We start from the raw sequence: 17,358 nt of genomic DNA on the forward strand, positions 1-17,358 counted from the left end.
GACGTGAGGGCTTTGGCCTTTTTAGTTATTGTGTTCCTTTCTCCTTTTATAGTGAAATCTATCGGATACCTCTGCCATGGACAGGTGGAGAATTGTGAAAACGGCGAAGGAATTGTGAAAAATGTGAAGAATAACCCAAAACAGACTCCACTACACCCTGGTGTGGTGTCTGCCATGGGTGTGGTAGAATCTGTCCTGCAACACACCCTCTGCCACACCCACGGTGCAGGGTGTGGCAGAATCTGCCCTGCACCACACCCTCTGCCACACCCATGGTGCAGGATGTGGCAGACTCGTTTTTAGAATCCTCCTTTGTATGAGAATCTTCCTTTGTTTGGGATTGTGTTTTATTATAAATAGGACCACGTTTTTTAGGGTTTCTTAAGGAGAGAAAAAGAGAGAATTAGCATTGTTTTGAGCACTTTGAGAGGGAGATATTGTAAGGGAGTTGAGAGCTTTGGTTAGGGTTATATTTGAGTGATTTTGTGAGTTGTAACCCGTTGTATTTCTCCTCCATATAGTGAAATCTCCCCATCCTCTCCCCGTGGACGTAGGCAAGTTGCCGAACCACGTATATCTCTGTGTTTGGTTTGATTTGTCGTAATTGGCTTGGTTTGTGCAAGTGTGTGGCTTTCTTCTTCCGTGATCTCAAGTTCGTTGTGTGTGCGTGCAACGCTTCCGCATAGGCGCGCGACATCAAAGTCAAAGAATATTTCATAGGATCATGGTGAGGAATTTTCTACTAAACAAAAGAAGAACAGGAAATAAAACCATTGAAAATTGTTCTACTGAAATTCATCCAACAAGAGAACCAAACCAAGCACTAAGCAGTACATGGGCGAAGTTAAGCAGGAAAATGCTAAGACTCAAACATGCAATCTACTGATTGCTCAGAGATCAGGCATACTCTAATGCTTTCCTCAAGAATCCACGAGGCCTGCACAAAGCTTCCAGTGGCTGAGACTTGTGCACAACGAGCCCAACACCTTCACCCAAATCAACCTCCTTACTCCCTGTATCCCACTCAAAACACTGAACTAAGGCTCCAACAGCCAATCCTACGACCCTCATGGCCATCCCTTCACCAGGACACCCTCTCCTCCCCATCCCAAACGGCATCCACCCCTCTCTCCCCGCACCTCCCATAAATCTATCCGGCTTGAAACTGTTTGGATCCTTCCACCTCTGTTTATCTCGATGTATCGCCCACGCATTGACGAGCAACATAGTGCCTCCCGGCACGTGGAATCCTCCGACGTTGCAGTCGTCAGAAGACTCGTGGGAGGGGATGATGGGAGCTGGAGGGTGTAGGCGGAGCGTCTCGTCGATAATGCAGCGGAGATACGGGAGGCTGGGGAGGTCGGATTCGGATACAATGCGGTGGTTGCCAACAATGAAGTCGAGCTCAGCTCGGAGTTTGGAGATGATGTGGGGGTGGTTGAGCAGGAGAGACATTGCCCATTCTATTGTCACCATTGAAGTGTCGGTGCCCGCTGCCAGCAAAGTCTGCATGCGATGTTTGAACATGTTAAGGTAATTGTTAAATTGCGAGATATTATATAATAATGTAATATTAAGCACTATGATTGTGTTTATGAAATAAAAGTGATGATTAAGCATAAAACGTCTTCCACGAGGAGTATAAGGACGTGTTATTACAAGTAGTTCAATGCTTTTTATGAACATTTTATTATATAGTAACACAATTTTGTACATTGTGCTTGATTTTCTAGATAACATGTATTTAAGCTATTGTAACTTACGAGATCTTTCAAAGCTTACGAGATATGATTTCATTTGGTTAACTAGAAGATATTGTTGTCCTGGTTCAGTAATAAGTATAAAGCAATACCTGTTCTACTGTGAGGACACGCTAGGAATTTACTAAGGCTATGTTTGGGAATGTTGATTTGGGCTTGGATTTGAAATTCTGGGTATTTCAAATCCAAATTTTATGTTTGGGCTCAACTTTGAACCATGATTTTAAATCAAGTCATTTTATACAATGGATTTGAAAAGCCCAAAAAGTATGGATTTCAAATTTGGGCACAATACTTGTATTTGCCAAATCCTCACCCACGAAATCCAACCCCTCAAAACCCGACTCCTCTTTTTCTCCTCTCTCACGCCGCCCGACTCCTCTTTTTCTCCTCTCTCATGCCTGGATCTCGATCTCCATCTCCATCTCGATCTCGATCTCCATCTCCATCTCAAAGCTCGATCTCCATCTCAAAGCTCGATCTCCATCTCAAAGCCCGACTGGATCTCGATCTCCATCTCAAAGCTCGATCTCGATCTCGATCTCGATCCATCGCAGGTACCTCTCCTCTCTCCCTTTCTTCTCTCTCGGTTTTGGTCTCCCCCTTTACTCCTCTCTCTCCCCCTTCCATCGAAACCTAGATCTGATCTGACTTTGGCTTTTCTCTTTTGTAGCTAGTTTTCTCCATCTCAAACCTAAATTTTTTTTGGTTGGTTTTTGGGATCTGAGGATGTGGGATTCCTTTGTTTGGGGTATCTGAGTGTGTTCTCATACTGTTTTTTTTTTACTTCCAGTGCTGGGTCCCTAGTTGTTATGATGCATGGTTGATTAGATTGGTTCAATTTGCCCATATATAGTCTATTGATATTATCTAAGGGAGGGTGATTGTGTGATGTAAACGTGGGCTTGGTCCCTCTTGTATTTATTTGGTGATCATTTTAATGGAAGGGATACATCCTCGATCGATGCATTTTTACTAGCCGCGAGATTTTGGTTTGTTTACAGCTTATGTGTGAGTTTTGTGGTCATATGTATTTCTTTGGGGGGAGACAAAGGTGTAACTATTGGTGGGTGATGTGTTGGCATTTTGGGTCTGTGGGCAAATTGAAGGATGCATTGTATATTAATGTCATCCAATACTTGTTTTCACACAGACTGACTTTTAAATTAACATAATTTAGTCTAGATCTGTGTTTGTTTCTTGAGAAATAACAAATGTTAGGACTAATATCTTAACCAAGTGATATTTCTGTTCTCCAGTCAACTAATATTGTGTTGATGCATTTGTTCGAAAAGAAATTCTAGGTTCGGACATGACTTGATGAAGTACAGTATTAATTTAGATATCAAATCAAATACGTAATCCATCTATGATCATTAGCTTGTTCTTATGTGGAAAATTAGAAAGTAAAAAAAAAAAAAACTAGTTGGTGAATGATTACAAGCAATCATTGGATTATAATGGCTCATAATATGTATAATTGCAAAAAGTGACTGTTGTTGTTGTCCATTTAAAGCAATAATATCCATTTAAAGCAATGAACTGTCCATTTACTTCATATTTAGAACATGAAACTTATTGTGCAAATGTGAGATTAAGAGGGAGATGTCATGCTGGATCTCTTCAAAGATACTATGCTAGATCTCTAACATATGTGAAAAGCTAGTTGATTTATTGCCATGACCTTCCTTTAATTTAATTCATGTAGTGAGGATGCCTGATATCAATGAGTTATTTCGTTTTCTGCTAACTCTGGTTTGTGTGCTTTTTTCTTTTTAGTAAGAACTCCAAGCCGCAAATTGAGCACTTCTTCAAGCTCTTCTGATTGCCTTCTCATCCGTCAACAATTGCAGGTAATTTTACTGTTATTTTAAGTTTGTTATGTTCAGTTCAACTCTCATCTTGTCATCTCATATATACTTTAATCATTGTCATGGACCATCTTATAATTTATAAGTACTACAGGGCTATAGTGTGATATGCTTCAGCTTTGCTTGAATTAATGGTTCGATCTCATGCGATTGAATAGCATTTTTTGTTAAAGATTTCAGTAAAGAGAACATGTTCTCTCATGTGATGTTAATTTTGTAATGCATCTAGTTTGTAAGCATCGTGCATCTTGCTGTAATTTGAAGGTCAGATTGGTCTGGTTCTTTAGACTGCTGCATTTTATTTTTATGATTATAATAACTGTCAGAAATAGTAATCATGTTAAAGAAAATTTCTGATGACAGGAGTCAGGACTAGAATGGTTAAAGTTGCGTTCTATTGAAATCTTAGGCACTGGCTAAAGAATTAATAATCGTTGTCACTCATATAAATGACAGCCTATAATGGTAGCAGTTTAAAGACTTTGTTTAGAAAACCTTTATGCCCAATTATTATGCAAATTATACCATGTATGTGTGCATGTAAATGGAAACTTAATTATGTTATTAGCTTATAATGTTATTATGCAAATTATCCTATTGGCCTATAATGTTATTAGCTTCAAGAGGTACCAATTTACATGCACATATACAAGATATAACTATGGAAACTTAATTATGTACTTAACCATGTCATTGTTGTCTGCTTGTCAACACGGAAGAGACAAAATATTGACAAAATATTGTTATTACCAAGATTGTTTCCTTTTTGCAAAGTTATAATATCCATTTGCTGTGGCATTCATGATGATCGAATATGCATATACAGTTATGGTCAAATGATCCTACTCCTTGCTTGGCACTTTGTTAATCTGTGCATATGTGCATGTTTCAATCTACTTTTTGGATTTGGTATCCTGCATGATCAATCATATGAAAGAATAATATCTATATATCATGTTTAACTTGTGGGTAAGGTCTAATTTATGCCCAATTTAATTAATATATCTGCTATCATCATGAAGCATATATAGGTGAGGGGGTTATATGAAATTTACCCAAAAATGGCAAATTGACCACAAATTCTTCTTATCTGATAGTTACTAGTATGAAACCATCATGCATGCTCAACTCCCTAGCTGGAGTTAAAAGTACTACCATTTGTTATCAATTATAATCTATATTTAGGAGTTCTCAAGATAAATTATGGCCAATAATATTTGTACAGTGCTTTATCTGTTGTTGTTAAGATTTCTATGTCTTGAGTTGTTTTTTCTTAGGATTGCATTAAATTTGCATCTTGCTAAATATATATTCAGGATATATGCGTAATCTGCTTGCATGTTCAACTTTTAATGTGATAGGTTAAAAATGGTAAATGATGAAAGGGATTCAAGGATCCAACTTAAACGTACAAGGGAAGAATTTGAGAGGAGAGAGGATGATGACATTATTATGGTAGTGGTCAGTTTTATAGTTGCTGCCATTGGTGCTTGGTACTATACAAAGCACATGTTGAAGGAGAGTTCAAGAACACACGAAGAAGAGGATGAAAGGACATACCTTAGAAAGTCTTGGATTCGAAATCTTATTTGCAATGCAAATAACTGTGTTGAACAACTAAGGATGAATCCTCAAGCGTTTAAGAGGTTATGTGATGTTCTATGTACTAGAGGGGGATTAGTAGCATCAAGAAATGTCACGATTGAAGAAATTGTCGCTATGTTTTTGCATATTTTAGCTCATAATGTAAAAAATAGGACAAACAAGACAGATTTTTATCGTTCAAATGAAACAATTAGTCGGCAGTTCCACAAAGTACTTCAAGCAGTCATGAAGATAGGAAGCCTCTATATTAAACAAGAATATACAAATCCTAATGAGAGAGACATAGAGAAGTGGAAATGGTTTGAGGTAACTATGACTTCTTTTATTAAGGTTTTCATGTTTAGTACTTTTGTTTAATAGAACTAATTGTAAGGTTGTGCAATTTTAGGATGCTATCGGGGCACTTGATGGGACTCATATCCAATTAACTATTCCTTTGGAAGATCAAAGTAGATATCGAAATAGAAAAGGAGAGAACAGTACAAATGTACTTGGTGTTTGTGATGCCAATTTAATTTGAGATTTTCATATGTGCTACCTAGTTGGGAGGGTTCACCTTCAGATTCTCGTGTTTTGCGTCGGCCCAATGGCTTGAAACTTCCCTCAAGTAGGAATATATATTTTTTAATTATTATATATGTATTGCTTCCTAGTTTTTACATTGTTGTGACTGAAGATTTTGATTTTGTAGATAAATACTTTCTTGTGGATGCTGGGTATACAAATGGGCCGGGGTTTTTGGCACCTTATCGAGGGACTCGCTATCATATAAAGTCTTGGAGAGAAAATGGTCCAAGAAACTACAAGGAGTTATTTAACCAACGTCATTCCTCTGCTAGAAACACAATTAAGAGAGCATTCGGATTGCTAAAAAAGCGATGGGCTATATTACGGACAGCTAGCTTTTATAGTGTTAAGACTCAAATTAGGATCATTAATGCATGTTGTATTCTTCACAACTTTTTACGTGAAGAGATGAATGAAGACGACTTGTTGAATGATGTGGATCGAGAATTAGAAGATTCTCCTGTTTTAGAAATTGAGAATGTAGATGATGAGCGTATCACCACTGTGAGAGTTACAGATGAATGGAGCAACTTTAGAGATAATTTAGCTATGCAAATGTGGGATGAATACCGACTTTAAGATAATTTAGCTACAAGATGGAAATGAGGGTGACGAGTATGAAGAAGATGATGAGTGGTTGTGAGATTTTTATATATGCAGTGTAGTTTCTGTTTATGCAAATGTGAGATTTTTATATATGCAGTGTTATTATTATTATTAAGAATTTACTCTTAGCTTTTGTACTTCAGAATTATGTATTAACTTTTTGATACATAACACATTGATGGTAATTAGTCTTCTTTGTCATCTCCTCTGCATGACCTCGCCGTCATGTCATTTGTTAAGTTCAGCATTAGACAACAGGATCTAGTTCTCGCATGACCATGTGATGATAAAGTTGTCAACTCAATTCTGAGTATAAACAGACTCAATTCTAGATAACCCTTTTAGACACGGAGATGGATTCAGGTGAATATATACTTAGTAATCTGAGTGTTAACTTAGATTATATATGTCAGAATCAAGATTTTAGAAGTTCAATTGTGGCTAGAGTTTGTTCGCTTGGTTGTAATTGTGATTGTAATGCAGGTGGCAATTGGATGTGATCATTTCAATTGATCTATTTGTATGCAGGTCATTGATCTATTTGTATGTTACTTGGTACCATCATTAAGTTGTTCTAAGCTGAAGTAAAGTAATGTTATGTCTATATTGTTAAAAGAGAGGAAGACTAGAATCCATTACATCTACCAATCCTGAATCAAGGCCTAGAAGATCACTGTATCAGTTTCTGGTACTCCAGGTATACCTCCAGGTATATGGGTTAATTGCAGACTATGGTTGTATTAAAGACCTACGTTGCATACATATATCTTTTGCACGATTAAGATTTAAAATTTTTTTCGCTCCAGGATACTTTCTCACTTGTAGCCATCACCTTTTTCTCGTGCCTTCATTCTACAATGTCGAAGGTTCATTATTAATCAACCTTTGTGCTTTATTACTAATTCTGTGTCATTCACTTTGGTATGTATTAGGATGACAAAGAAAGGGAAACAAATTGCATCTCATTCAAGATCATATGTTGTGTGGAATCGTGATATGGACGCAGCTTTAGCCAATGTGTTGTATGATCAAATGAACCAAGGATTAAAAGTCGATGGTACTTGGAAGCCTCAAGTGTATCAAGTTGCGGTTGATGCATTAAAATCATTTAATAGCAACTTGAACAAAGATAACGTGAAAAATCGACTCAAAATTTGGAAAACCCATTATAATGTTATCTATGACATTAAAAATAAAAGTGGTTTGACGTGGTGGGATGATGAGAAGAAAATGGTGATTATACCCGCTAGTGAGCAAAAAGTATGGAACGACTATGTTACGGTAATATTGCACTTTATATTTATTAATTTGAATTATTAGTTTGTTGCATATATCTAAAAAATATTTGTGAATGTTCTTATATTGCAGGCTAATCCAGATGCAAAAGGCTACCAGAATCGTTTGATTAAAAATTAGGATGATATTATGGTGTTATGTGCAAAAGATAGAGCCAACGGTGAAGGTGCAGAAACTTTTGAAGAGGCTGCTAACACAATGCAACATGATGAATCTGTGGCACAATCTGAAACAAACGAAGATGGAAGCTCTTCAAGGAAACATCTTCCTGGAACATCAACTAGTGGTGAGACAAGTTCAAAGAAACAAAAGAAGGGGGATAAATTGGTTGATTCACTTGCAGTGATGGCAGCTTCTGTGACTGAGTATTTTAATGAGAGAAAGAAGGAAGTAGTAAGAAAACCACCAACCGGTGAGGAGATTCATCACGTGGTCTCAAAAATACCCAACTTAAGTCGCATTCAAGTGTTCAAGGCATTTGAGAAGCTAATGGATAGCAACCCGGAAAAATTTTATTTGTTGAAGTCACTTCCTGATGATGAAAAAAGAGATTTTATTCTCTTTATTCTTAAGGAGTAGCTTCTAGTTGGATGGCAAGAACCCCCAAATCTTTGAACCCATTCGAGTAAGTTCTCTCTTGGATTTCTTTTTCTTTTTTAGGCATATTTTAACTCTCATTATTTTGTCATTTATGTTAGGATGCAAACTTATAGTTGTGACTTTTAGAGTGAGTGATGCTGGCTACGGGGCTTATCGGCTTTTATTCTTCTGCAGGTTTGACCTAAATTTTAAATAGATGACTTGTGAGTTGGTTACATTCTGCTGTTAATGTTGGTTTGACCTAAATACCTGTATTTTCATAGCTGACTTGTGAGTTGGTTACATTCTGCTGTTAATGTTTCTGGTTTCGTAATTTCTTAGTAATACTATAAATGCTTAGGTTAAATGTTTCTTAACATTCTTTTAGTTACCTACCCGAAGTTATTTTACCTAAATTTTAAATAGATTATGAGCTTATATTGGTGATACTGGCTATACCGGGCTTATCGGCTTTTATTCTTCTGCAGGTTTGACCGTCCAAGATCTTTGAAGCTTGGTAGTAGATGGTTGATCAACCTGCACCGTTGAACTTTAGCATTTTCTGAAACTTCATCTGATTATGTTGTTATTCAGTACTTATAATATTTTCGCTTTGCTGGAATTATGTTTTCTTTTCCGAGGACACAAGTTTGGTGATGATTGGAACTTCCTAGTGAGCAAATTTTGTAGCATGTTGAAGTTTTTTATTTATCAAACTCGTTTTTAACTGTTGGCCTTGAGCAGAAATGTGGGTTGGTTATTTATCAAACTCGTTTTTAACCGTTGGCCTTGAGCAGAAATGTGGGTTGGTTATTTTGTTGCTTGCTGTTGATGTTTCTTCGAGTGATTTAATATTTCTGAATATCTTTTCTGATTGTGATTGCGGAGTTCTGGTTTCTTATTATTATAAAATTATGAAACCGAAATGACTTGGTAACGTGTGACGTTGAAAAATGTTCCAACAGGAGCTGGAATGAAATGACTTGCGGTGATTTTCAGCTTTAGCGTGGAGTAGGAGAGCATAAATTATTAAGGAGTTAAGAGAGAGCATAAAATTTTTTAAAACACCAATTTCAAATCCAAATTCATGTATAATAAAGTGCATCCAAACATCAGATTTTAAATCTGTGATTTCAAATCCTTGCATTTAGTGATGACATCCAAACAAAAGATTTTATCAAATCATGGATTTCAAATTCTAGATTTGAAATTCCATGATTTTAAATCAACTTCCCAAATCCAAATCAACATTCCCAAACATAGCTGTAGGCTGTCTAAAAATCACAATAGATAGTTAATCCCCCATCAAACACCGATGACGGAAGTTACAATCTGACGACTTCCAGAAGGCTACAATTTGAGGACTTTCACGTAGAAGGTTACAATCTGACGACCTTCACAACAACTAATGAAGGCCCCAATTCAACATCATTCACAATCAACATCGGGAGTTACAATCTGACGACTCTCATATTTTCAAGGAGCCAAGACGAAGATTACAAGAGGACGATCTGTGCAAAGCTCTAGCAAAAGAGACTACAAATTGACGGTCTCTTCATATTAAAATGCAGATATCTCTCAAACCGTAAGGAATTTGGCAAAACGGAGGAAGCGAACCGAAGCCTTCGGCTCGGTTCGGATGGCCCCGTCTCGTCGAGATAGCCGATTTTCATATATAATTCGTCTAATTCCGACTTACGGTTTGAAAGTTATGACCTGTTCTTCGCAGCAAATTATGTTCTGAGGTCCGTCTGCAAGACTGGACTTCATCAGAACATTGGACTTAGCCTGAAGCCCGCCAAGCCCGCCTAAGGTTCGCCTCTGCATTACAGAGTCAAAGCGCACATGCTCAACTCTGCGTTTTCAACATCAAAACGCAGAGTTAATCGCTAAAACAGCACAACTGTGCGTTTTCAGCCTTTAAACAGGCTCAACTCTGCGTTTTCAATCTAGAAACGCAGAGTTAATCTTTAAAACAGCACAACTGTGCGTTTTCAGCCTTTAAACAGGCTCAACTCTGCGTTTTCAATCTAGAAACGCAGAGTTAATCTTTAAAACAGCACAACTGTGCGTTTTCAGCCTTTAAACAGGCTCAACTCTGCGTTTTCAATCTAGAAACGCAGAGTTAATCTTTAAAACAGCACAACTGTGCGTTTTCAGCCTTTAAACAGGCCAACTGTGCGTTTACAGGCCAATTGTGCGTTTATGGGCTCAACTGTGCGTTTTTAGCCTGAAACAGGCCAACTGTGCGTTTACAGGCCAACTGTGCGTTTATGGGCTCAACTGTGCGTTTTTAGCCTGAAACAGGCCAACTGTGCGTTTACAGGCCAACTGTGCGTTTACGGCTCAACTGTGCGTTTATGGGCTCAACTGTGCGTTTTTAGCCTGAAACAGGCCAACTGTGCGTTTACAGGCCAACTGTGCGTTTATGGGCTCAACTGTGCGAGCTGTGCGTTTTCAGCCTTAACTGTGCGTTTACAGGCCCAGCTGTGCGTTTTCAGCTCCAGCTGTGCGTTTTCAGCCTTAACTGTGCGTTTACAGGCCCAGCTGTGCGTTTTCAGCTCCAGCTGTGCGTTTTCAGCCTTAACTGTGCGTTTACGGGCCCAGCTGTGCGTTTTCAGCCTCATATGTGCGTTTTCAGCCCCAGCTGTGCGTTTTCAGCCTCAACTGTGCGTTTCAGGTCCAGAAACGCACAGTTCGAGCCCAGAACGCTGTTTTCAGCGTTTAACTCGTTCAAGCACGATTTGAACGGTTCCAGAACCGTTTTCTCCCCAAGATTTTAGGGGATCACTACCCTATCATGGAGAGATTTATGGGGAGCAGTTAGACCCCATTAAACCCTCATTAAGGAGATATTTAAGGGGGCGGTTATACCCTTAACCCCCTATAAATACCTCAAAACTCAACTGAGTTCAGATCCTCTTTTTTTTTTGAGGGGGGGGGGAGCTGACTTTTTGGGGATCCTTGATCGAGCATCTTGCCGCGTTCTGCAGCAACAAGGAGTTTTGGAGACCAGCAACAGGAGCTTCTTCCTTGGCTTATTAACCGAACTTTCGGTTCAAATCAACTCTTTTTTCAAGAGTTCAAACTCGTTCAGAGTTATCAACTCGATCAGAGTTCAAAACTTGCTCTGCAAGTTCTTCTAAAACTCGTCAGAGTTATCAACTCGATCAGAGTTCAAAACTTACTCTACGAGTTCTTCTAAAACTCGTTCAGAGTTATCAACTCGTCAAGAGTTATTTCAAAACTTGCCACGCAAGTTCTCCACAGCGTCAAATCGTGAGGAGAAGACATCGTTCCAGTGAATCAAGACGTTCGGATCGTCAACGAGAAGCAAACTCGACGCGAGCATTCGAGGGAGGCATCTCATCGCCACCGTGAAGAACCCAGAATTAAACAAAGGGGAGAATCAAATTCATTCTCCTCTCTTTTGTAATCGGAATCCAAATTGTAATTAATTTTGAGAGGAATACAAGTCAAATTTTTCTTTCATTATTTCTTTTACAGTAAATTTTCCAACAAACAATAGCCTAAAGATATTAGATTCTGTGTTTGTTGATCTATATAATTCTAACGGTTAATTTCACTATATTCCCCTTCTTTTTTTCAGTCTCAAGGAATAATTTCAGTTATGTTTACTAAGACACCCTCGGTATTTTGATGTTCTCGCATCTATTCCCTTGGTAAGTTTGTAATGTCCCATGATTCAAATGAACGTAGGTACTAGTCCCTTCTATTTGAGACAATGATGTGAATGATATATATATAATTTGTAGTACTGGCGTATCAAAAATATTTCACTACAATTCATTTTAACTAGCAAGGAATCAACTGAATACCATTGTTGCATCTTAAATTAAGACTTGTGATGGAGAGGTTCTGGCCAAAGCATGGATTGCTGTCCGCTTACCAAAAGGCCTAATTTTCTGAAATTAAGTATAGGAATTCAGACCAAAACATTTTTATTTTTATCCATCTTATCTCAGTTCCAAGTAGTGATTCTCCACTACCAAACCCAATATTTTTCAGTCCTGTTCTGATAATACTCGATTCAAAAAGAAAAGAAACTGTCAAAAAAGTGCAATAAACATAATCTAAACGTAAAATCTAATACCTGAAGAAAAAGGTGGATACATGGAAAACACATCTTTAAAACTGAAAAAGAACTGAGATCAAGCTCTAAGAAAATCTTACAGAAGTATAACTAATTCCCTGCAGGTTACCGGTAGTAAGGAAAGGTAATTTCCAGTCAACTGGAGTACTCCTATTACATCATAAATTAAGAGTGGCACATTAGAGTTTTCGGCCACGGTACAAAGGGATTTCCATCAGTTGAAATTCCTAATTTGCTGAAATCAAACTAAAGGTTTATGCCAGAATGTTCTGTTTAGCTGCGTGACTCAGTTTCGACCAGACAAAAATTCAAAATGCTTGATCTGATTCCAACTTGTGAGTAATGACCCAAAAAAGAAAAATCGTAACGGTATCTGAAAAGGGCTGTAAACTCTGATCCAAAATAAAAAAATGTAATAACTAAAAAAAGCCGTGTAGAGAAAGACCTACCATACCATGTCCTTACATGAAGCGGTTATGAAATTGAGATTTGTGGTTGAGTGAAAGGGTAGCATGTTCATTAAAAATCATGAGAATTTTCATGTTTAATGATTTTGAACTTGTTACCGTAAAGAGATATCCAAATTAGTTTAGGATTATTAAACTTGAAACAGTCCTGTTTTTTTACAATACTGAAACATTCATAGGGAAAAAAATTATTTACAAATATATAAGCACATTGTCAGAATATTTTACCTTGAACACCTATAAATTGTAATATGAATAATTCCAAGTTTTCCCAAAGTTTCTAAGTAATTAATTTAGCAATTTATTATTACTGGCATTCGTGAGATATAATATAGATTTAAGCCCAAAATTTCTAGAAGAATTAGTAAAAGAAGTTCCTTAGGACATTAATTATGTACGCAAGTGTGTACGCAACTTCGGTGTGTAACTGTTAACTACGACCGGCAACCAGAATTCCGAATGCCCAAGACTCAAACAGTAAAATAAGAACATAACCTAGATTTGGCCATAGACTGATATGATTTCAAGAGATTTCAATGTATTTGTGCCTATGATATAAAGATGGCTTCTGTCTTGTTTAATTATATATGCAGGAGTGTTTATGAGGGATGATCACATGTTCCTCAAGATACTAGGAGAAGCAGACGCAAAAGTGTTCACTACTGGAGAGGTTTCTTCGTGAAATCATGTAACTACACCCAATGTGTAGAGAAGAGGGAAGTTGGGTTTTTGTTCTCTCATGTGTTCCCTGCCAACAGTGAGAATCTATATTTATGCTCATGCTCAATCTGTATATGTATGTTCAAGTTATATACTCAGATAACCAAAATATGCATGGACTTTTGTAGAGTATAACAAGGCTACATCTCACCGAAATTGTCCCCTTGATAATGTCTTCAGCATAATTTTCAGGCTCATTTCTTTGCAGTGACAGCATCGCGTCGATAACACTAGTTTTCTTCCCCTCTCTCCCTCCTCCACCTTCTTGTCCCTTACGATCATTATCAACATCATTATTCTTCCTATGCTCATCAAGCAGAGCTTGCGCAAATGCATCTCTCTTCTTGTGCAACCTCAGCAGCTTCTTCTCCCCCATCCGAAGCGCCGGAAAGAAGTCTGCAAGATTTGCTGCCCCGCTCACTTCAAATGTCTCCTCCACCATCTCTCTTAGCATCTTAGCCTTTTCTACCTCGCAGCACCTATTAAACACTTTGCATAGTGAAAATTCAAATATTACAATAATAATAATAATAATAATAATAATAATAAATAGCCTAAATATGATATAGTTACCGATACCTCTTTCCTGTAACCATCGCCATCATCACGTTCAACACCAATTCAAACAACCTTGGCTTCATCTCCACCATCGTATACCCCTGGCCTTCTTCACAGTCTCTAACCAATCCCTCAACCATGGCCTTCACTTCTTCTCTTCGCAACTCTGTAAATGAGTTCAGCCGAGCTGAAGAAAATATCTCGACGGCGGAAATCCTCCTCAAGTTTCGCCAGTGTTGCCCGTAGGATGCCCAAGTGAGAGTAGTATAGTTATAGCCCAAGTGTTTTCCTGCGAGAAGGCGAGGCCGGTTGGCAAAGATGATGTCATTCTTGGAAAAACACTCCTCGGCGAGGGAAGAAGAGGAGATGAGGAGAACTGGGCGGGACCCGAAACGAAGGGAGAGGATAGGGCCGTAGCGCGAAGAGAGACGAGAGAGCGAGTGGTGGATTGGTTTCTTTATGAGATGGAGATGGCCTAGGATAGGAAAGGAGAGAGGAGTGGGAGGCAGGTTTTTGGGCCGGGTTCGTGTTCGGGTTCCTAGAAAGCAGGTTAGGATTATGAGGAGGATGGTAGTGAAGAGAAAGAGAGGAGCCGCAGGTTGGAAGGTTTCCATGATGCTCGCTTCAGTGAGTAATTGTGGTATCTTTTATGGGGTTTGGAATTGGAAACTAGGGACGAGTTTTCTTTGTCTTTTGTCTTGGATTGTGGTATGTTTGATAGGCATTAGGATTAAGTTTTTGCAACTTCTTGGAGAGAGTTTTTGGAATTGGATGTTGAATTTTCCTAGCAATACAGAAGGTTTAAGTCATGGTTAACTTTTAGAAGCGGAGATGGAGAGAATTAGTGGGGTCTAGTTGACACCGACTCTGGTGAGATGCCTTTTTGTTTTGTTGCATCTGATGCTTGGGGATAACGCTTGAGAAAGAGAGATTGGCTATTGAGTGATGCCCCCAACTTCAGGATAGGAAATTTTACATTATTTGAAAGCTTTGTTACAATTTCACAGGTGTCTCTTCACATCAAGACAGAAGTGGCCTTTGCTTATGTGATTCAAATCCAAGAAGAGATGCAGCCGCGTGAGATCTGATATCTACATCTACAAAGATTGACACTTGTAGTGAATGGGGGGGGGGAGGGGGGGGGGATGAAACATTCATACAAGAAAACATGGTATGCAGCCAAATGAATATGTGCGTATCGCTTATGGCATATTTGGAGGGAAGTTTACAGACAGTAGTCAGGTAGAATTTGCATGCGTAGTTCTATCAATTACTTCATACTTGACAGGTTTTTTGAATGAGCTAGAGACTCAGCCAAAATGCAACCAACATACTATGCATCAATGGAGAGGACTTGCTCGATGATATTCTCAATGTATCCAAGGGGTAATTAATCTGTTAACTTTATCTTAATTGATAAGTCGGTAAATTTATAGCTGATTGTGGTTCTCTATAGATTCTGGTTATGGTATTATAGACTGTATGGAGGTTGAAGGATGTTGGCTGAGAGACTTCAAACATGTTAACGAATTGGTCATAGAAGGTGTGGCTCATCAAGTAACTGAAGCCGGTTTGCGTAGCATTTGTGAGTCGATTATTTGCGTATTTGCTGCATCAATGAATAAAAGAAGATACTATCACACTTTTATAATGGCTATAACTATGGTTGAAAGGCTGGAGGGAAGTAATAGTGCAACTGTATTAAACCTTTAATAGATTATTGTATAGAGGGTATATATGTAAAACTGTAATATCTCTTCCTATATATGCAATTATCGGCTCATGCTAGGGTTATGCCGAACCCTATTACCAGATTCTCTCTCTTCCTCTATCAATAATCTCACATGGTATCAGAGCTTCAGGTTTAAAACCCTAGAATCATGGCGTCCTCTTCGCTGAGTTTCTTAGAGACCTCGATCTCAACTTCGACACCTTCCCTAATCTGGGCTTCATCCTCCTTGACCTCGACTTTGTTAACACCTCTGTTCTCGTCCATCCTGACCTCTGATCTCTTCAGCCACGCCTGGTGCATTGAATGGGGCTGCTCCATCGGTGCCACTTCTTGCCAACGTACTTCCTACTTCATCTTCTTCCACTCTCCCACAAAATTCACATCCTATGCAGACTCGATCTAAGTCGGGTGTTATAAAATTGCTTCATCTCTTGTCTCTACACACAACCCTCATTGCCTCTGAACCAACTAATTTGACACATGCTTCAAAAGATTTAACTTGGAAAAACACAATAGCAGATGACTTTAATGCACTTATCAATAATAACACGTGGCATTTGGTTCCGTTTGATGAACAAAAAAATTTGGTTGGTTGTAAATGAGTTTACAAGATTAAACATAATTCGGATGGTTCTATCGAGTGGTAGAAAGCTCATTTGGTTTCTCAGGGTTTTCATTAGCAAGCTGACGTTGATTTTCATGAAACTTGTAGTCCTGTTATCAAATCTACTATTATTCATCTTGTGATCTCTTTGGCTATTTCCTTTAGCTAGGTTATCCGTCAACTCGACGTTAAGAATGCTTTTCTGCATGGTCTTTGTTGATACTCGTGAACAAACAGTCGATGAGGGTTTCAGAGTAGCTAGATTGTCGAGAGGGATGGATCGTCGAGAGGGTTGGAGGGCCGCTTTCCTTCTTTGACTTTACGTCTGGTTCTTAGAGCTCGGGGCGGGCAAATCACCTGCACATACAAGAATCACTGGAGTATGGGGCTTGTTTCCCCCGTGGTAACTCCAATGGTCAAGTCAGCTAAAGGACTTAGGTGGATCCGTCAGAGAATAGGGTATATCCTTAATATGCGACTATATGACTTATTTTTGTAGTCAGAGAATTCGAACCTCTTTTTAGGATGAATATCATCTCTATTTATAGAGGATGCCAAGCGCAGAACATGCATTTTAGTGAGAAGACGGCTCATGATGATAGGGAGGGGTGAGCTGAAGGCTGAGTCACCCTCTGCCTAACACGCGTCAGTTGATGAATGAGGGGGGTCACTTTAGGGACACAGGGACTCAACAACTAATGAGGCTTGTCAGTAGGTGACGTGGGGTCACTTCTGTAGTATAGGGACCCTGCATCCGTCGTGGCTTGTCGACAGGCGATGTGGGGTCATTTCTGCAGCATAGGGACCCTGCAGCCGTCGTGGAGTCATAATGGTGTTTATATTTGGTAAAATGAGGCTGAGAAATAATGTTCTGAGTCA

At 38.7% G+C, this 17,358-nt stretch overlaps 1 protein-coding gene and 1 long non-coding RNA gene across 2 annotated transcripts; one reads left to right on the plus strand and one right to left on the minus strand.

The window, feature by feature from the left end:
• LOC109849617 (isoflavone 3'-hydroxylase-like) lies at positions 754–14,953 on the minus strand. The gene is made up of 3 exons (XM_020419474.1): positions 14,165–14,953; positions 13,737–14,064; positions 754–1,506 (listed from the first exon to the last, which is right to left on the minus strand). Exons 1-3 carry the CDS (start codon positions 14,755–14,757, stop codon positions 898–900), a joined length of 1,530 nt encoding a protein of 509 aa, XP_020275063.1. The 5' UTR covers positions 14,758–14,953; the 3' UTR covers positions 754–897.
• On the plus strand, positions 2,230–7,816 carry LOC109849618. Its single transcript, XR_002249182.1, has 4 exons — positions 2,230–2,317; positions 3,540–3,613; positions 7,342–7,690; positions 7,778–7,816. It is a non-coding gene; the product is annotated as an uncharacterized LOC109849618 (long non-coding RNA).

This window comes from Asparagus officinalis, chromosome 7 (genome assembly GCF_001876935.1).
Source record: "Asparagus officinalis chromosome 7, Aspof.V1, whole genome shotgun sequence".
Taxonomy (NCBI): Eukaryota; Viridiplantae; Streptophyta; class Magnoliopsida; order Asparagales; family Asparagaceae; genus Asparagus; species Asparagus officinalis.

Bases quoted from the DNA above. Each gene is read 5' to 3' on its own strand.
- LOC109849617 (XM_020419474.1), bottom strand. From the start codon at position 14,757: ATGGAAACCTTCCAACCTGCGGCTCCTCTCTTTCTCTTCACTACCATC. The intron at 14,065-14,164 runs GTATCGGTAACT...AGTGTTTAATAG, and splicing joins GCGATGGTTACAGGAAAGAG to GTGCTGCGAGGTAGAAAAGG. The intron at 1,507-13,736 runs GTGAGATGTAGC...CATCGCATGCAG, and splicing joins TTATCAAGGGGACAATTTCG to ACTTTGCTGGCAGCGGGCAC.